Source organism: Seriola aureovittata, chromosome 11, assembly GCF_021018895.1.
Source record: "Seriola aureovittata isolate HTS-2021-v1 ecotype China chromosome 11, ASM2101889v1, whole genome shotgun sequence".
NCBI lineage: Eukaryota > Metazoa > Chordata > Actinopteri > Carangiformes > Carangidae > Seriola > Seriola aureovittata.
In genome coordinates, this window is record NC_079374.1 from 27,535,851 (window position 1) to 27,557,711 (window position 21,861).

The following is a 21,861-nucleotide window of genomic DNA, read 5'->3' on the forward strand; positions in this document are numbered from 1 at the left end:
GCTGTTTTGTTTTGTTATGTTGTTTTGTTTCATTTGTTTACTAGTTCACCTAGTTTTGTATTCTTTTGGCATTATTCCGCTTTTTTGTTGCATTAAATGATTTCTGTTAGTTCTTTAGTCCCTCTGTTATATTAGCCCTCTGTGGCATTTAACTCCCTTAATTTTCCCCCAAGGGTTTTTAATATATTTATTGCAGCAGTTGTTTTTGTATGGTTTTTAACTTGTTGCTGTATTCTCTTTTCTTTGCGCGAGTACTGCAGGGCCGGTGATGGTGTGGCCGCTTGGACGGTGGAGGGATCGGTGTCCAGAGTTTCTCACCCCAGCTTCACACCCCTTTAACTGTGTGTGGTGGTAATTTTGCACGTCCTTCATAATTTATGGTTTTCCCCTTAAGTTTTGATTGTTTTGGCGTGTGTGCATGTGTTGGGCACGGAGTGAGGTGAGTGCTCTGTCCTATCGGACCCCCCCCCCCCGTGCCTGCGGCCGTGCCCAGCCGTCTTGTCGTGCTCTTGCTTAGTATATTTTTTTTGTTTGTTTTTTAAACATGCTGTTAGTTTACTTGCTGCAGAATAATAAAAATTGTGAATTTGGGGGGGGGACTCTTTGTCCGTGCCTGTTCTTGACCATCACTTGTATCATTTCCTGTGGCCCTCTACGGAGGGACGGTCACATGCATAGTTTATCATTGTTTTGGAGGGGTGTTGCGTTCCGAACAATGTTGAGACCTAAACCTATATAGGCCTTTGGCGTCAAGTAAAGGAGAAAGTAGGAAATGTGAAGAGCAATGAGGGCAGGGCTACAGAGTAGAGTTGCGACGTTCAGGAACGAACCAAATCTTTTGACCGGCTCATTAACATGAACGATGGGAACCGAGTTGCGTTTGGTTGGGAGCCGTTCTTTTTTTTCTCTCTCCCTGAGTTCACACCTGTGGTTCACACAGCTGCTCACACAAGCTTCTCCTTGCTCCTCCACTGAGTGAGACGGAGAGAGCATGGGGAAGAGCGCTTATTTCATATGCAAATATTGCATGAGTTGTGCACGCTCCCTTCACGTGAGTGCCTCCATTTAAAAAAAAAAAAAAAAGAAAAAAAAAGTACCTCAGATTCGGCAGTGCAGTCAACAGCAGCCTTAAGGAGGGGGAGGACCGTCCGTCTTCGTTCTGCAAAATGAGCCAAAGAAAAAGGAGCAGCATTTGGATGCACTTTTCGCTTGAGGAAGACAGTAAGGCTGAGTGAAATATTTGCCAGAAGATAATTTCATTTAAGTCTGGCTCCACAAACAATTTGCACAGGCATTTTAAAACTCAACACCCCACTGTTAAAATCTCAGAGGTGAGGAGAGAGCATGACTCTGACGATGAAGTGGAGAGTGCCAGTACTTCTGCCTCCACATCAGGCAGACGTCATACAGGTGCCACAATCACTCAGGCCACAGCTACAGCAGCCTCTGTTACCACTGGGCCCACATTTCAGAATAATTCAAACTCAAATATTGGTGGGAAATCTGAGTTCGAAATTATTCTGATCCAAATCTCAGCCCATCATTCCTCCCTGTGATTATTTCCAGGATAAAATGAATTAACCCCAGGCTGGCTTCTTAAAAGTGAATAAATATAAAAATGAGCCAAATGAGCCAGTCTTTTGAATGGCTCTTTGAAATGAACGGATCCCTCCAAAGAGCCATAAATCCCATCTCTACTACAGAGGCTGGGGCGAGTGGAGACTGTAGGGAGAAAACTGGTCCTACAGGATTGTAATAGGTGGATTAAGCCAAGAGGAGGCAGTAATGCAACATATTTGGAAACTTTTACTTTGAAGGTGGCACTGGAAGTAGTGTATTGTGCTCGTGCTGGGACGTCACAGCGCAACCGGATCAATAACGAACCCTTTCCTTGTAGCAGCTATTTGTTCTCAGAGCAGACCAGCGGTGGAAGGCCGAGCAGAGTAGAGAACTGACAGTGTGAACCCATGCCGTGGGGGACGTTAACAACTGTCAACACCTGTCGAAACAACAACCATGGCCTCCGCTGTCAACGTCCTCTTTCTTCTGTGGAGCCTTCAAAACATCGTTGGTGAGTTTTTGTGCTGGGTAGCGTGCTGACGGTGGTCCGTCCGTGTTTCAGACTGTGTGTGTGTGTTTGTGTGTGCGTGCGTGGTCATTTTTCTAATAAACGCCTAAATGCTAACCTTTAGCGATAATTGTTATTCCTCATCCCACAGAGGTATGCTAGTGACGTATTTACTAGGCTACTTGTCCTCCTTGCGTCAGACACATTTATCAGAATTGGTTAGCCGCTCTGCTACATGCTAATACAGCTTGGTATTTCTAATGCACAGTCCGAGTCTGAATGTTCACGAGGAAGAAAACGCACAGGTCATGTCGTTGTGGTCTAAAAGCTAACAATAACCTGAGTCAACACAGGTAGAGGCGATCTCTACTAACACTCAGTCCCAAACACTGTAGCTCCTGACAACAAGATTAAAACTCATACAGAAACAGAAAGTCCTCCTCAGTCTGTGCCTCTTACCAAATAAGATGGATCGTGTTTAATACAAACAGAATTTTAACATGGAGTAGTTCAGACAGTATGAGGGGTGAGAACATGTTCACAGACAGCGCAGTTAAATAATAATTAAAATAATAAACGCACAAAATAACACTTTTCAGACACACATCATTGTGTTATCCTATTAAGTTAACACTGTTCACCACTTGACGTTACAGATGGGCAGGGCTGATAACGTTTGCTGCCTAGCTCCCACATTAACATTGGTCGTTTTATTATTAGCCATAGCCGCTAGTTTAATGATAATTTAACAGACGGCTAATCTGGCTATCGGCTAATTGCTAATAATTAAACGGCTAACGTTAACGTCGGCCAGGTAAAATAATAATGCAAAATAATTCCAAACGGCACTTTTGTTTTTTTCGACTTCAACTAAAACAGGTTGCAAAGGCCCTTCAGCAGCAGCTTTTGTCATGTTAATTTAGTTTTGTGCTGGCGACACTAGCTCAGTGTTGTGAACGTCAACTAGCGTTCAGCTGCTAGTGAGAGGAGGGGCTTTCTGCAGTGGTGCTGTATGAAGTTGTGTCAACCGGAGGAGGCGAAGAACTGGTAGTATCTAAATTGTTGCAAATGACTACCTAATCCGATACTAATTTGTAGAATTGCGTAGTATCTAAGTATCGATTTTTGACAACCCTACAGGTGGATCGATGCAGGGGGGGAGAAAGAATGAGATCATGAATACAAGCGACCGAAGTGAGTTTCCTCTGCAGGGTGTCTGGGCTCAGCTTTAGAATAAAGGTGAGGGACTCTGAAGTCCAGAGGGAGATTGGAATAAGAGCCAGTTAAGGGGGTTCTGTTAAGTCTGGTTGGGGTCCTCCTTGGTACCTCCCAGTGGATGTCTCCCAGGCCTATCCAACTGGTAGGAGACCCCGGGGTACACCCAGAACACACTGTAGAGATTATATATTTCATCTGGACTGGGAATACCTTGGCCTCCCCAGGAGGAGCTGGAAAATGTTTCTGGGAAGAGGGACATCTAGACTACTTTGTTTGGCCTGCTGCCACTGAGAACCAGACTTGGATTAAGCGGTTGAAAATGTACTGAATTGTGCAAAGGAAGTAGGGCTTCGCAAGATGCAAAAAAATGCGGAAGGAGGCGGCAACCTGATTTTGCGGCTATTCAATCAAGTGAATATTATTTCTTTTACACCCAAGTACACCCAGCTGCTTGAAAAGTTTTCCTAAATTAACGTTACATCCCGTCATGTATGTTTTTTTTTGTTTTTTTTTTTTTTTTTTCAGAAATGGCTCAAATCACAGATTATTTTAAAAGAGTTCGGGAGGAGTAGAATCGCAAGGACAGGTGAAACAGTGCAGAGTGCAGACATCATTAGTTCTTCTAATATGGGGAAGAAAAGTTCATTCATGTTACTGATGAGATACGGTTTATTTGTCAGGACTGAAAGTAGGGCCTAGCTCTCAGCTACAAGTGTAAGTCCAAATCTTTAGGAGTATATTAATGAGTGTTTTAAAGCCGACGTTTACATGATTGTAACATCACTTGTTATTCATCTTCACCCCCCCTCCCAAAATCAAACCACTATAACAACACCTGCCTTGTCTTTCCTGTTCCTGTCACAAGACCTGCAGCAGAGATTAGAGTCTCATCTTTTCTTATAGTGTTACTGTTTTGTTACTTTTTATTTAAGTACAGTACAGTGATTTTTATACTACTTATTCTGCAAAATATTTATACATTAAATACAGTATGCTGTGTTTTTGGTGAAATAAATACTGATTTTTAACATTATACTTTGTTAAAGTTTTTATCGTATGGTACATCACCACTTCTTAGTTTTTGATTGCGATTTTAGTTGAAATGGTTGTTTTTTACACTTAATTTTCCCTGAAAAAATTTTGGAAATTATGATGATTTGATTTTTGTTGAGTCTTGTATCAAACCAACATGTTCCTTCACATCTGGAGAACATGATTTGTAGGCCGGGATGTCTCTGTAGCACACAATTCTTATGGTGCTAACAATGAAAAAGAATGTGGCACATTTTACGTTTTTATCAAAAAAATTGCAGCTTCTGAGATCTGGATTTGCACTTGGTCATATTGTGATTTTGATTATATTTCGATTAATTGTGCAGCCCTAAAAGCAAGAAGAAAAAAGTGGCCTGTGGTTTTAAAGGTGTTCAGCTTTGTCTTGTCATGCGGTTGTTTTATTAATATATTTAAATTATAAAATCAGTTGTGAAGTGTACTCAGATTAGGTACTGAAATACCCAAAATGCTGCATGATATGACATTTATTCATAAGCTCTGCAGGAATCCTGCTGAAGCGGTACACATGTTCACAAATGTGTCAGCTGGGTCACAATGTCAAATGTATTGTGGTGGCAGAATAACAGTGTGCAATGTCTGCATTAAGATAAAATGGTGGATCCTTGTTCATCCAGCTGCTGTAGCAGTTCACCAGCAGTCATCCGACTCCTGTACATCCAAGAAACCCTGCAAAACTTAGCCTCTGTGGTCAGTTAATAATAGTTTCTGCCTGGACTGACACTTTGTTCCTCATTTCTACTGATAAACACATTGCCAACATTTCCCAGCAGACATGCATGTGGCAAGTCATCATAACAAATTCAATTTGTTTTCTCTAGTTTTCTCTACAAAGAAGTATGACATTTGTTTAATCAAATCCACTCCCAGCTTATGCGAGTGAGCCAGGCTGTTCAGTCTACTGTATTGTGAAGGTCAGGAAGCTAAAGCATGACTTGTTTTTTAGTTTTGGTTTTAAAGGCACATGCTCGAGCTTGTTCAGTTTCCTGTGCTCAGTATCCTGAGACTCTCATGACTTACCCAGGGCTTTCTTCTCCTTTCTGAAAGAAGGGAGTTTTCTTCTCTTCATCTTCCTGTCCTTGAAATAAAATGAAGTCCGCACATATGATGTTTTGAAGAGGGCCGGGAGGCAGCTGAACTGAGGCACTTTGTAAGAAAACAAAAACAATTGTGAACAGACACAGAAGACTCTATGCTGTGTTTGAAACTAAGTTGTTTCAGATATGTTATGGTTACAGTATGTACCTGCTGTGTTCTTATTAACATTAAAATGCCACTGGTGTATTTACTGAAATAGATATTTAAACAAGGCTCAGTTTAACTTTACTGCCCCAAGACCATATGTTTTTCTGGTTTGTACGTGGGGGGATTAGACAGCTCTGTGTTCACAACACCCAGTATTCTTTTTGAATTGAGAAAATACCACGATAACACCGGCTATGCCAGACAGTGTTGCATTTAGGGTTGTGTGCAGTCTTATTGTTGCTAGGCTAGTGAGTGTCAAGTGTGTTTACAGTGAGTCTCTTGGAGTTAAACAGTGTTTCATCAGCTCACTTTAACCTGTAGGAGTTTCTGAGGGATCAGGTGACGTGTTCTGCTGCCACAGAGGAAATAAATGCATGGCACATGAAAACTAGTCCAAAGCAAGCACCAACATCTTTATTAGGAAACCACAGGAGGAAGTTTTGAGAAGACAGCTCATAACACGGTGCCACACCTTAATAACTTGAGCTCCAGTGACACTGTAGAATCCTTATCTGCAGGGCCAAAGGAGAATTCACCTACACTGAGTTTCTGTGTTACATTGTTTGTATGAAAAGTGCTATACAAATAAAGTCTGGTTGATTTTATGGTGTACCTGGACATCATCATAGACCTGTTCTGAGTCTCAGTACCTGTGTCACCTGTGTATGAACCATTGAGCTTCATTGTTAGCACCATAAGTGGAAATAAATCATATTGTGATCATTTTGGCGGATATTTTGATTGCAATTTCAGTTGGAATGGTTGTTTTTTACATTTCGTTTTCACTGGAAAAAATTTAAATGAGGATGGTGTGATTTTTGTTGGTCTTGTACCAAACAAACATGTTCCTTTATGTCTGGAGAATATGATTTGTAGGTTGGGCGTCAATGTAGCACCACAATGCTTATGGTGCTAACAATGAAATAGTTGTGAGATCATGGAGAAGTGGTGCCATAGCATAGTCAGAGAATATGAGAAGTTTATTTTCCACCTGTAAAATGAGTTTTGGTCCTAATTCTGTAATAACCATATTTTAGAAAACCTTATCATCAAAGCCTTAACATAATAACTGTTATTACTGTCAGTGGAGTCCAGATATTACTGAGTTATACAAGTTTAATTTCCCTCACTGGTATGAGGGATGTAGCGTTCACAGCAGTTTACAGCAGATAAGTTAATCTGTTAATTCAGCCTGTTTCAGTTCTTGTGGGGCAGCTTCTGAGTCATTTAAAGGTTGAAACCACACAAGAACAGTAAGGAGAGGCTGTGAGTCAGTCTGGTAAATTTTGTGTAACCTCATTGGCTAAACGCCTCAGGAGTCCTTTGAGCCCTGACGAGCTAATACACACACACACAACCACTCCCACAGGCAAGGAGCCAGCCTCCTCCCCAGGACTCTCTGTTATCCCTCTCTCAGGGGTATTTCCTGTTGTCGTCATGTATTCTGTGGTGGGTTGGCCATACAGGAGATCCAAACATCTTTCATCTGTTTTTTACAGTTTCTCCCCGTTTTTGAACCGAAGCCTACAGCCAGTGTTGATGATGAAACCTTTTCCTGCACAAGGCTGTCCGAGTCCTTTTTTTTAGTTGCTGAAGTCTCACAAATACAGGAGCTGTGTCTCAGTTCAGAGGTCTCATCCTTCAAAGGCTGCATCTGAAAACAGATTGTGTGACTATACTGAATGAAGGTATTTTTGGGGCAAAACAACTGAGCACGCTTAGCAGTGGAATTATTATTAGTTTATTATTTGTATAAAATAGTCAAAAGTGTATCAATAAATTTGAGGTCAGAGAGAGAAAATGCATACTTATTAGGGTTGTCACGATACCAAATTTCTGTTTCGATACCGATACCAATATGTATTTCGATACTTTTTGTAAAAAATATTTCATTATATTATGTTTTGCCTTAATGGGTTATTTAAATATTTAAAGAATGTAATTTAATTTTTAAAAATATATTTTTTAATGTATTTATTAACCATGGACATGTTTTAGCTCTCTGTTTGCAGGCTACTGTAGGTTTACTACTGGGCTGGGAGGGGCTTTGTACTTCTTTCATTGACATTACAGTGCAGTGAACTGGTGAACAACACTATCACCTGTCGTTCTTGACTGAAGTCTCGTAACAAGTCCGCATGGTTGTCTTTTAAATGTTTCGACAGGTTTGAAGTGTTGCCTGCTTTTGCGAGACACACTTTTTAGCACCGCTTGCACTGCGGTGCCTCTGGGTTCAGTGGCTCGCCTTTATCGTTCGGTTTGAACCTGAAATATTTCCACACCGTACTTCGGGCCCCCATTTTGTCCACAAGTAAGGGCTTTTCTGCAGCTGCCATCTCTATCTACTGTATTTTCTTCAACCCGCTCCGTCTGTCCAAGACGCGACTTGTCGTTTCTCTCTCCTCCTCAGTCTAAACATGCGAGTGCGCGTGGGAGGCGGCTTAATCCGCTCGGGCAACTACGTCACACTCGCTGGCCTCGCTGTGCTTAAAGAGACAGGCTCCAATTTACCAATTCATTTGCATTCAATAAAATGAAATAAAAGTACCGTTTGTTTTTAAATGCTGGTATAGTACCGTTTTCAAAACTCTAGTATCGCGGTACTATACTGGTACCGGTATACCGTGCAACCCTAATACTTATACATTTTTTCTCTCTTCTTTCCTCTCACTCGGCACCAAGGGACAGGCGCCTAAACAAGCTCCTCTTATTGGCCAAAAGTTTTCCCAATCTATGAATAGTTTTGCACCACATTCACTGCAGCAACTGTAGAAAAAATGCAGCTTATGAGTTTTTAAATTTGTGATTGTAAAACAGGATTTGTGCACCTGCAATGAAGAACTTGAGAAGGTGTAACTGTTGTGTTGTGTTTGTGGGAGAGAAAAAATCAAAAAGGTATGCAACTCCTAGAGCATTTTTTCTCTGTGACCTCAAATCTACTGACACACGTGTAACAATTTTTTTCCAACTACTAATTCCACTGTCACAGGTGCTCAGTTTTGCACCAAAAATACCTTCAAAAGACTTTCTCATTTCGAAGGCTCCTTCAAATTCATCGTTCTGCCATGAAGGATCCACCCGTTGGAGCCTATGTGGCCCAAACTATCCAAAGATTCATTGTGCTAGTAATGAAAGCAAACAACTCCGACAGAGCATGAGAATTACACTGTTAAATGTAAGTATTGGGTTTCAGCTCAGTTCAACAACTGTTAAAACCAAGGACCTTAAAAGTTCAAGTTTTTGTGAAAAAAGAAGTTACGTGTTCTCATGGTTGCTAGGTAACAGGAGTGGCATTTGCAACCTAACAGTGATGGTGGGAGCAGCTGGTGGCGCAAAGAGAAATGTCTCATTCAGCCTCGGTAGATGTCGCGAACCATATGAAGGATGTGGTCTCTGAGTTAGGACACAAATAATATTATCATATTGGCATTATTAATATTAATGTGCTTGTTTTATGTGTTTCTTTTAGGTATTAAGTGTATTCCGAGTATCAGAGAACTGCAACTACATTTTTAAAATGTGTCCTTTTTAAATGATTTCCATATGGCTCTCTTACAGCGGCAACAATAAACAGAAACACAGTTACAGTTCAAACACACAACTTATATTGTACCATTTGTTTTTTACTGTACAGTACAGAATAAATGTTGATTGTTACAGTCATGTATTCAAAAAAAACATTTGGGAAACACCTGTTGTATTTTTAATACTGTAGGTACTTCATTAACCAGTGTCATACTTTCCACGTCTGTGAGTACATGAAGCTCTGGTGCTGATGTCTGTGTGCCCACCAATGTGTTATGTCCACTACGCTGCAAAGGTACCAACTGCACAGGAGCTGGAAACAAACACTGAGCGATCTCACACACACACACACCCCACTGTGTTGCTCTCTGCTCTTCTCCAGTAGACACAGCTGCTCCTCCTCTTCTTCATATATGAATGTCGTCATTTTGATGCGATTTGTAGTCGGCATGTGCAGAACACGATGATCTACTATCTATGGATGGATGTGTCCTCCAAGAGGAGTATAAATGACACATCAGCTTCATTATCCTTGGTGTCTGAAGCTGTTTGTGGACGTGTTCTGGTCTCACTTCCAGGGTTTCAGAACAGCTGCTGTTGTGTTCTCACACTGATACTAATGCTGTGTTTTAAATGTTGAGGTAGTTACCAGTTTATTAGGAACACATACTTGAAGTTAAAGAAGTCTAATACAGCAGTAAATCTTTCCTCATGAATGTTATGATGTTGAATGTTGATTTGACTGTGGTCATTCTGGAGGCTGCTGCCTTGGACCCTCTCAGACCTCTCAGACCATGTGAAACCATCTTTGTTTCCTTTGTTTCTGTGTTGGTTGTGAAGAGGGAGGTCGGCCCTGTCAGTCAGTTTACAATCACATGACAAAGATTTAGAAAGTGAAACCAGCAGATCTGTGGCATTTAGCCTGAAAAATATTTTGAAGGATTAGTCAGTTATCATAATTGTTGCTTTTACATCTTTCCTCTGTTGACTCCTCAATTAATATTTTCATTTTAATATTCTTAACAGGACTTTATTGCATTGCTGCAACAACCTCTGAGAGAGTTCCAGCAGAGCTGGACCCTCCACACAACGTGACTATGATCACCCTTAACACCAACTACACTTTGAGCTGGAAGTGGGACCAGAGTCAAGCTGTCAACTTCACCACACAATATGTCAGGTGAGACTCACTCTCACACACACACTGAGGTCCAGATGGGAAAGTGGTCTGAAGTTATACTATTGGTCGATTAAGTGTTGGACGTTTGGAAACCCTTTATAGCTGCGTTTCCACCGCAGGAACTTTCCCCAGGAACTTTCTCCAGGAACCAGGAATCTTTTGAGGAACTATGTGTTTCCACCACAGGATCCAGGGTCTAAATTTAGTTCCGGGGTAATTGATCGACCCCCAAAAAGGTACCTGGTCGGGAGGTAGTACTTTCCAAAGGTTCAGTTCGGGGGGTGTGGTCTGCAGTGCTGAACATTTCTGACTGTTCGAGTGCTCGCTACATTTTATTTTACCCGCCATGTTTAAAAATCCATATGAGTGAGTTAGCACTGAGCAAGCAAACACATTTTCCACACTGTGAAACAGGTCCGTGAGAAGTTAAAAAAACTGAAACAGGACTTCAACAAAATAAAGGACCACAACAACCGGAGTGACTAGGGTTGCCACCCGTCACATATAATACGGGATCGTCCTGTATTTAAAAATAAAATGAAGTGTCCTGTATTGAATACATATGGGACGCAAAATTTTATGTACTCAAAGTGCTGTGAATAATGTAATGTCAAGTAATATTTTTGCATAATCTTCCCGGCACTTTAGGCCGTGGTGGAAACGCAGACAATAATGGGCCACAGGAACCTTATAGTTCCTGAAAAAAAGTACCAGGAACTAAAAGTTCCAGGTCGAAACACGGCTTATGTCTTAACAGAGCTTTTATTGTTGTGCTGCAGTAAGAATATTGTCTAATTTCCAGTTGCTGGTGTTTCTGTGTTTACATGTTATTCATATTGCCGGACGCAGGCTGCCACAGATGGATGATTACTATTATTTTTTTTAAGTTTTTTAAGTATATTTTTTGGGCTTTTGTGCCTTTATTGGACAGGACAGTAGAGAGACAGGAAATGGGGAGGCAGAGAGGGGGAATGACATGCAGCAAAGGTCCGATGCGGGACTCGAACCGGGCCGACTGCAGCGAGGACTGTAGCCTCTACACATGGGTCGCCTGCTTAGACCACTACGCCACACGACGCCCCGGATGATTACTATTATTGATGGCCATTTTCAAAAAGGTTCTAACCCCAATAATTATAAACTGGGGAAAACACAGAGGGGTTCTGTCCCTTCAGGGATTTAATAAACAATTACAGGTCATGGGTTCAGTCCCAATTCCAGGCTCAGTAGGTGGGTGCAGGTTTACTAAACTGGGCCAAGACAGACTCTGCAGTGATATTATGACCAGGATGATAAGTTAGAAAATAAACAGAGCACTGTCGTCCACTTTGTTCCTGAAAAAATTATTTCAACAACTGTTGGATGTTGATGATGTTTATGTTTCCACAGGTTGACATGTAATCACTTTTAGAATTTCATATCATTTTAAACTTAAACATGCCTAAACCATCCTCTCATAAAAAAGAGTGGACACATCTCTGAACCTTGGTCCTCCCAACTCAACAAACCCTTTAAATATAAATATCTCTGATAACACTGAGGGCCTCAACTTTTATCCAACAGAGCCTGAAGAGACCAGAGTGCAGCTGTTAACTCTTTTTTCTCTAACTGTGTTTGTTGAATTGAGTCCAGCTCTGTGTGGAGGGAAACATGGTGTCAGGTCTGGTGGCATCAGTTAATGCATTAAGAGTGTCTGCTGTCTTCAAGAGGAAGTGTGATTCAATTTGTTAGGAGCGATAGCTTAGTCTGCGGAAACTACAGGAAACAGCTTCAGAACACAAGCCTCACATAACTAGGTGAAGGGTGCTCTCTGTGTTTACTGGCAGGAGGAGACTGAGTTGACTGCTCGTGCTTGGGGGGACAAGCATGAGTAATGTGGACTAAATTAAGATCTGTTGTATCAAGTAGTGAGTTAGAGTTCCTTGTATTTCTCTCTATTTTCAAATTAATTGTCGACTTTTCAGTTACTATGATTTTCTTGTCTCCACAGGAAATACGAGCTGAAGAGGAAGATTCCCAACTGGTTCACAGTGTGTGAGGAGATGTCACTCAGGTCATGTGACCTCACAGCGTTAGACCTGCACCACCTTGGCACCTACATGCTGCGTGTACGAGCCAACATTAATGGTCGTCACTCCGACTGGGTGCAGCTGGAGTTCTTCCCTGACAAAGATGGTGAGAGAAAGATGAAGTGAAGGGAGAGAGTGTTTGTTTTATTCATGAGCCTGTGGCAGCACGTGATATAATGGTGCACCACAAACCATCCAAAACCAGACAAACAGGAGATTGAAGAAAACTCTGAAAGCACAGTGATGTTGATATAACAGTGCAGAATGTTGCCAGGAAACAACCTGTTCATTTTGAGTAGTGCTTCTCTTAACCATCAAAACCACTGAGGAGAGTATAATAATCATCAGAGTGTAATAAACATCAACAACATCATAGAGACCAGGACTCAGAAAATCATGCAGCACATGTAGCTGGAAGAGCAGAAACAGTCACTCTATAAATGAACACAATGATTTCCTCATGTGGACCAGAGTGGCGGTACTTGGTGGCATCGGGTCCACCAATACATAACGTCCCATAGGTGCTCATTTGGATTTAGGTCAGGGGAATGTGAGGGCCAGTCAATGGCATCAGTGCCTTCGTCATCCAGGAAGTGCCTACACACTCTGGCCACATGATATATTTTGACTAAAATGATTAATCAGTTATCACCGTTGTTGCCAATTCATTTTCTGTTGATCAACTAATGAAGTATCAAACAGTTGGTTCATTTCTGATCTTTGTTTATTGTTAACCTGCATGTCTATAGTTAAATTTATAATCAGAGGTGGAGGTCAATCATTATCACTTATTAGTATTCAAGAGATCAATAAAGGAAATTTGGAGCAGTTAAAAATGAAAATGTTGGTTTCAACATTAAGAAGGATATACATGGTAGACCACCTAGTAGAGCGTGTACCACATAGGCTTTGTCCTAATTGCATGTCATCCCCTCTCTCTCTCTCTGTCTCTCTCTCTCTCTCTCTCTCTCTCTCTCTCTCTCTCTCTCTCTCTCTCTCTCTCTCTCTCTCTGACTCTCTCTCTCTGACTCTCTCTCTCTGACTTTCCTGTCTATTTCTCCCTGTACTGTCAGAATAAAGGAAAAAATGCCCAGAATAGAATACAGTGTAGAGACTGGGTTGACTGTCGCCATGACTATGAGCAATGCCACATCTCTTGTCACCTCCTTTTTTTTTCTTTATTTCATTGTTTTGTTTTTATTCAAATTTTTATTGTTTGATTTTTATAATACTTTTCAGGCTTCATTTATTTTAGAACTTTAAAACAATGATTCTGATTATCTTAAACTTGCAAAATATTGGATCTGATAATCTGTTGACCTTTAATCTGAGGAACATTTCAGTTAATTAGTGCCACGGGTGCTCAGCTCCTCTACAGCTAGAATAGCTGAGAGGAGTGCCTCCGCGCAGAGCCGAGTTATTCCCAAAAAACTGGGAATAAAAAATGCATTAGAAATGCATTGGAATTTTCTTTAGAAACCCACCTTTTTTCGACAAAATTGCACATTTTTGCTGAGTCACCCAGCTCCCTCATACCTGCACGTAGAAATGTAATTCAAACTGTAAAACGGAGGAAAACTTCTGCTCTCTCAAAAAGACGGGAACTGTTTTTACATAACATGTAAACTTTTCAAACTCTGAGCACTCAAAGGAGGAGAGCAAATCACTTTTTCTTCAAAGTTAGAGTGAAAGCGTCAGTTGGCTAGAGTGCATGAAGCAGTAAAAAATAACCTTTATTTTTATTTTTAACTCGAGCTCGCGGCCAAACCGTAAAAAGGAGACAAATAATTCTTTCTGAAAATGTAGACATAGTTGTTGGGATTCATAAAATGTAACTTTGACAGGCAGGGTCTGCACAAAATTTAAACGGGGGTGCCGAGTCCGGCAGCAATACCTGTCTCACTCTCATTGACACCTAATGTAATCGTCTTTTTTTTTCAAAATAATCTCTCTCTGTCTTCGCACTGAGCTTACGCACTCATTTTAAGGAATATCTGAATAAAATAGAGACTGTAGAAACTTCTGGCTTCAGTGTCTGGCACGGTCTTTTCGGTTTATGAAAAGAAGTAACGGTTTTCTCATAATTTGCAGTTGTTTTGAAGCCATGTAGAAGCCAAATTCTGGGCAGATTTTCACATTGCCATGGCAACGGCAGCTCCTGACCTGTGTGTGTGCCTGCGTGCGCCTAGCAACCAGATAACCAACTCTCCAAGCTCTGCTAGCTTTACATTAGCCGCATGTTAGGTCTTAAATGACATTTAGTTAGGTCTTAAATATGTAAGTCCATTTACTGCTTCCTTCGTAGCTTTTTTTTTTGTTTTGTTAAAAGAGTGAATGAAGTTGTGACGGTCTCCGCTGAGACAGAGACGAGGAGAAGCTACTAGCCCTCTCTTGCTGTCACTTCTAGTTGCGTTGCTCTCCTCCCCAGTAATGTTAAATTTAGCACAGAAAAAAACATAATAGTGGTAATTAAGATAGCGATTCATGGGATTTATTAACCCTCAGGGGTCCCTCTGTCCTTTTTTGGACATTTTCTTCACTTTTCTTTTTTGATTTGCTGATTTTGGCTGTGTTACAGCTGAAGGTATGGATTTCTGCAAGAAAGTGTCTTTTTTGACATATTTTTAAAATCTAATGTCAGTTACTGTTACAGGTCTATTATACACTGGTAACACATTTTGTACCCTCTGGGGTTCCTCGCGTCCAAAAAAGAACACACAAAGAAAATGCTATAAAATTATCATATATCAATATTTTTTTCAGCTTTTTTTGCATAAATCTCTTAAACCACTTCAGTTCTGCTCAAACCTACCAAATGATTATTAGTTTTCAGGATTTTAACCCTTTAAATGCCAGTTTGTAGACATGTTGCCTCTTGTTTTATTAAAAAAAAACAAGACAGAATATGAGATATTTCCCACATAATACATGATTGAGGGATGTGACATTCTTTTATATCAAGACATTTCTCAAAACTAGAATATGATCAGGGTGACTTTTGAACACTGGAAATAAATCATGTACTCATCCCGGCAGTAGCCCCCGTGGCACTCAAAATTTCCCTGGAATTTTCTAGTTGTCTAGTTGTAATTTCATAGTGGTTTTGTGCTTTGAGGACAGGATGCACTGTGTGTCACCACCAAGCAAAACCCTGACCTCTCCTCACTTCCTGTCTGCTCCCTCTAGCTGCTGTGGGTCCTCCAGCGAACGTGGACCTTGCTCCTGCTGGAAGTGACCTTGACGTGTCCATCTCCGACCCTCTGACGAGCACCAACAGCTCCATGAAGGATATACTTCCCTACATGTACTACAACATCCTCTACTGGGAACGTTCTGCAGAAACACAGGTAGGAATTCATCCCTTCAAATAAACACTGGGCTCATGTGCAATGTTGTTTAAGTAACTTTTGTACTGCATGAAGTCCAAATGAAAATTTCCCAGAACCTGGTCTGGTGTCCCTGACCAGCCTTTTTATTGAATTCCCCTGTTATGTGCTACCTCTCATACAGACACTTCATTCGAGGACAGATCCTCACAGACATGTTAGAGTCGGAGAAAATACACAACAGTTCACACTTCCCATTTTCTCTTTAGTCACAAAAGACACTTGAAACCTCTGCAGCAGCCACATGAACAAGCCTTTCACACACAGTCAGCCCTGTTAGCAGAGCACCTGGTGGCCATTTCTGTTTCCTGTTCAGTGGAGGTGTGGTTTATTGGTTTTGACTTTTGCCTGACACACCCAGCAGAGGCGGCATAATTTCCTGCCAGAGAGCAGCTGGCATGTCTGTCTTCAAATCCATCTGATGAAGACAGAGCAGGTTATCACAGTGTGTCCTAAAATAACCCAGAGCTGAGACTGATCTAACCAGTCTGTCAGATTTTTAACATCACAGCCACATCACATGGAAAAATAAAACAAACAGAATGAAATCTGTTTGTGGTTCAGTCGCTCAGTTCTTTTGTATATTGTTCATATTCCGTGTGATTCTTATATATTATATACAGTGTGTGTTTCTGACTCTACAAGGTTGTTATTTTTTAACCTTTTTTTTCTTCTCCTCCAGTTTCTGTCATTTCTCTTGAATCTCTTATCTTACAGTGAAAAGAGGGTTGAAGGTGGAAAAGCTGCATGACACATTACTGTCCTAAGATAGTGTAGGAATAATAATATAGTATTTTTGAATCTGGAGGTCATAGGTATTGTTTGTCACATTCAAAGGACTGGGGAGATGGGACCTACTGTAGATCTATAGTAGGTCTGCAATAGAGTTGTAGTAAACCTTTTTTTCCAGTGACACTGTTAATCACAGAATATGAACCACAGAAAAAAGATCTACACACACACATACACACACACACACGCACACACGCACACACACGCACACACACACACACACACACACACACACACACACACACACCGCTCTCCGGTTAAAGCAGTAGTAGCTGGTCACCCAAAATCACATTTGATAAGTTAAGTTCATTTCTATAGAAGTTTTAGTTGTTGTACAGGAAGAGAGAGGAAGGTCAAAGGTCAGATGTTAACAGTATTCCAGTTCATTCCCATAGCAAATGTTGCACGTTGGAGCTATAGTCTGGACTGGTATGAGATATAAGTCACAGGTATTTCTGTGGCTACATATCATTTTTGGGATAGAAGTTAATTCAGACTCCTGAGGTGCATTTCAGGAAGAAAGAGCCAATTACAGAGCTTAAATTCAGTCATGTGACCTGTCAGCAAAGGGCCAGAACTAAACACTACAGTTAACAGGTTGAATGTATTCACTGTTAAATCCTGGTTCAGTTTTAATTCCAGCATCTATGATTACATTTGTATAACAACTGCAACAACAAAGTGTTTGAGTTCAATACTGTTACAGTTCATGCCTCTACCTGGCTTCATCTCCATAGCAACAGTGCCTGAGGATGGGTATTGTCTGTCATACCAAAGTGATGCAAGAACAGGCTTCCTCAGAAACAGCGTTGAAATAATTAACACTGGTGGCCGTAACATAAACATATGATTATTATAAAGAGTCCTTCTACTCAACAACCCTGTATTTCAGTGTCTTTTAAAGAGGTGTAAAATGTTAAAAATTAAATACAGGCAGACTTCTGTGATCTGGTAAGTAGTTTATGTCAGTTAGTCGCAACTATTGGTGCTTAAATAAAATGAAACACAATGTGATAAATAGAGTAGATATTATTACTGATGATTATGGAAGAGTATTATAGTAATTATGTCAGGTCATGTGACCTGGCCTGCTCCTCTCCTGTGGGATGTGACTGTTGAAGCTCAACCTATATCAGCTCAGTGTGGAGGCACTGCAGTGTGGTAACACTGCTGATGTAAGTGACAGTAATGGACCAGAGTGCAGATTTTACTTTACTGAATGCTGCTGCTCTGATTTCACTCTTTATTTATTGTGGAGCCAGGATACAGACTGGACTGTGGACTGAAGTGTGAGAAAAATCATTTATTATATTTTTGTGAGTGAGGACAAGGTCAAAGTTCATCTCTTCTCAGAGGAACAAGTTCCTGTAAAAAAGTTGACAATAAGCTCTCAGACACTGAGACTGTCTGGAGACATTATGAGTTATTACAGAACAGTGTAACAGCAATTCAACAATTATTCATTTAAATATTTGATAAAAGGAAAGAACTGCATACAGTTTGTTATGAAATAAAAAACTGAATGAGAGCATCCAATAAAAACTGTCCTGTAATTATTTACAGCTGCAACAGCAAGGTGTCTGTGTGACTACAGACCTTTGAGCTACATCTGTTTAGAGGCTTCATACACATTTGAATGAGGATCAAAGGCAAACCAAAGTCCTGATTGCATACCCTTAGTCGATCTGACCTCGTCTGCAGACCGATGACAACTGTCTGAACATGATCTTTTGTTAATGTGCCACCATCAGCTAGAGTATACAGAGTGCAGCCTTCTGCACATTTGTGGTCACACTAATGCAGCATGGTTAACAGAGTGACTGTAGTGGACATTTCAGACATGAACCAGGACTGTGGTTGGACCCTCATTTTGTGAAAACTATATAGAAACTTTCCAGCATCACGTGAATCAGTACAAACAGCTTCATCATTGAAATATTTGTAAATATTTATCAATATTGATCTTTAATCTCCAGCACATGCTTTAAGATCATCATAGATCCAGACTTTGGTTGAACTGTGTCTTTTGGTTCATAAATTAATAAATGTGTTCATATCATCTGTCCCTTGTGTCCTTCAGATCCAGACATTAAGGAGCAATGCCAACTTTGTGACTTTGCCACACCTGAACGCCTGGACCTGGTACTGTGTGAGTGTCCAGTCCAGCAACGACTACTACATCAAGAGAAGCAGCTTCACTCAGCCCCAGTGTATGCAGACTGAAGGTAACTGACAGTGGAGTCACAGACTGAACTGAGGCCAGACTTCATCTGTTTGTTGACCAGGTGACTGTAGGTCTGTGCTGATGGACAATGATCTCACTGATCAACAGTGTTCAGAGTGATCAGCTGATCCCTGATGTCAAGACGATGTTTGCCTCTTTTTACCACTGATGTATTAAATTATTATTGTTATTAGGGCCTGATCACAGAGGGGTCCCTGGCACCAGAGGTGCAAGGAACCTATTGTTGATGTAGAGATTATTGTTTTGCTGGAATATTTGATTTTTGAAGGCCTTAACATACTCGAAAACTCACGAAAATTGGCACAGACCTCCAGACCGTTCAGTTCAATAGTGATTGGGCTCGGGCGTGTCCAGCGGGCTCCAAAGCGCCCCTGAACGTAGGGTCAACATCGAGGTCCTTGGATGTTCATCACCAAACAGGAATGGGGCACAGGTGCTCAGCTCCGAGGCACTCCTCTACAGCTAGAATAGCTGAGAGGAGTGCCTCGGGGCGGCATCTATTAATATTCCTCAGGCTTATTATTATTCTTCTGCCAAATTTTGGCGTGTAACTCGTCCCGCAGCTTTGAGAAAACCCCGGTAATGTACAGACCCTTTCCAAAAAATTAGAATATCATGGAAAAGTTGTTTAATTTCCATAATTCCATTCAAAAAGTTAAACTTTTTTCAGGGCCCACAATTTAAACAATTTCAAGTATTTATTTGTTTATTTTTACATAATTTGGGCTTCCAGCTCATAAAACCCTCAAAAACAGGAATTCAAAAAATTAGAATACTGTGAAGAAATCAGCCCAAATTTTGCAGGGCATGAATGTTTTAAACTGAGTGTTTTAAACTGAGTTCGGTTCAATATGGGGAAGACTGCAGACATGACAACTGGCCAGAAGACCATCATTGATACCCTCCATAGGATGGGTAAGCCACAAAAGTTCATAGCTAAGGAGGCTGGCTGTTCACAGAGTGCTGTGTCCAAGCATATCAATGGAAAGTCTATTGGAAGGGCAAAATGTGGCAGGAGAAGATGCACCAGCAAAAGAGATGGCCGTGGGCTTCAGCGGATTATCAAACAGAGAAGATTCAAGAATCTGGCAGAGATCCAGAAAGAGTGGAATGAGGCGGGAGTCACAGCTTCAAAAACCACCACATTCAGACGCGTCCGGGAGATGGGCTACAACTGTTCGGGTCAAGCCACTTCTGAACCTGAGCCAACGTAGGAAGCGTCTCAACTGGGCCAAGGAGAAGAAGGACTGGACCGTTGGCCAGTGTTCCAAGGTCCTCTTTTCCAATGAAAGTAAAGTGTGCCTTTCATTCGGGAATCAAGGTCCAAGGGTTTGGAGGAAGACGGGCGAGGAACAGAACCCAAGCTGCTTGAGGTCCAGTGTGAAATATCCACAGTCAGTCATGATTTGGGGTGCAATGTCCGGTGCAGGTGTTGGTAAACTCTGCTTTCTTAAATCCAAGGTCACCGCAACAGTCTACCAGAATGTTTTAGAGGACTTCATGATTCCTTCTGCTGAGGATCTGTATGGAGATGCAGATTTCATCTTCCAGCAGGACCTGGCCCCTGCCCATACCGCCAGAAGCACCAAAACCTGGTTTGATGCCCATGCCATTACAGTGCTTGACTGGCCAGCCAACTCGCCGGACCTAAACCCCATTGAAAATCTATGGGGTATTCTCAAGAGGAAAAAGAGGAGCACCAGACCCAACAACAAAGAAGAGCTGACGGCAAGCATCAAGGAAATCTGGGCTTCCATAACTCCCAGGCAATGCCACAGGCTGATTGCCTCAATGCCACGTCGCATCGAGGCAGTGATTAAGGCAAAGGGATTCCCAACCAAGTATTGGAGATTGACATATCGTTTTGAAAGTACCATATTTTGATTGATTTGATGTGATCCTAATTTCTTTCTTTTTTTTCTGCAAAAACTGAGAAGTAAATGGTGATTTCTTCACAGTATTCTAATTTTTTGAATTCCTGTTTTTGTGGGTTTTATGAGCTGGAAGCCCAAATTATGTAAAAATAAACAAATAAATACTTTAAATCGTTTAAATTGTGGGCCCTGAATCTATAATCTATGAAAGTTTAACTTTTTGAATGTAATTATGGAAATTAAACAACTTTTCCTTGATATTCTAAGTTTTTGGAAAGGGTCTGTATACATCAAAACGTGCGTCTTGATCTTGTGACGTAGTGGTCTAAGCAGGCGCCCCATGTGTAGAGGCGCGTACAGTCCTCGCTGCAGTTGGCCCCGGTTCGAATCCTGCATCGGACGGCCTTTCGCTGCATGTCATTCCCCCTCTCTCTGCCTCCACATTTCCTGTCTCTCTCCACTATACTGTCAAATAAAGGCATAAAAAAGCCCAAAATATATACTTAAAAAAAAATTCAAATTTTTCCCAAAGTTATTCCCAAAATACTGGGAATAAATAATGCATTAGGAATGCATTGGAATTTTCTTTAAAAAACAGATTTGCTGATCATTTTGGCTGTGTTACAGCTGAAGGTATGGATTTCTGCAAGAAAGTGTCTTTTTTGACGTATTTTTAAAATCTAATGTCGGTTACTGTTACAGGTCTATTATACACTGGTAACACATGTTATATAATATGATCAGGGTGACTTTTGAACACTGGAAATAAATCATGTACTCATCCCGGCAGTAGCCCCCGTGGCACTCAAAATTTCCCTGGAATTTTCTAGTTATTATCATTATTATCATTAGCAGGTCGACTGCCTCATAGTTGACCAAACGTTAGTCGATGACTCTTTAGTCAATGGTTGAGTGAATCATTGCTCTGCTCACAGCTCTACAGTGAAATGAGGTTTTATCCATTTGAAATAGTAAAATATTTCAGTTCATTATAAACTGTGTTGGGACTAATCAGACTGTGTCAGAGGACGTCAATAGAGTAGTTGGTCCTTCAGGAGACATCAGTAGAGTAGACAGTGCTTCAGAAGCTCAGTGAGAAAGAAAGTGGAAACAAACAGACCTTTATATACAGTATATATTTTTTATTTCATTATATGAAAACATGTTGTTCAAAAACTTTGAACATTT

The 21,861-nt window shown here is 41.0% G+C and overlaps 1 protein-coding gene across 1 annotated transcript in view; it reads left to right on the forward strand.

The window, feature by feature from the left end:
- The first annotated feature begins 1,876 nt into the window (after positions 1 to 1,876).
- The window catches only part of il10rb (interleukin 10 receptor, beta), a 22,762-nt gene continuing 2,777 nt past the window's right edge, over positions 1,877 to 21,861 (forward strand). The window contains exons 1-5 of the mRNA XM_056389649.1: positions 1,877 to 2,071; positions 10,154 to 10,307; positions 12,298 to 12,482; positions 15,563 to 15,723; positions 18,635 to 18,779. Coding sequence (XP_056245624.1) covers positions 2,017 to 2,071; positions 10,154 to 10,307; positions 12,298 to 12,482; positions 15,563 to 15,723; positions 18,635 to 18,779 — 700 coding nt within the window. The 5' untranslated portion in view covers positions 1,877 to 2,016. The remainder of the gene's footprint in view (positions 2,072 to 10,153; positions 10,308 to 12,297; positions 12,483 to 15,562; positions 15,724 to 18,634; positions 18,780 to 21,861) is intronic.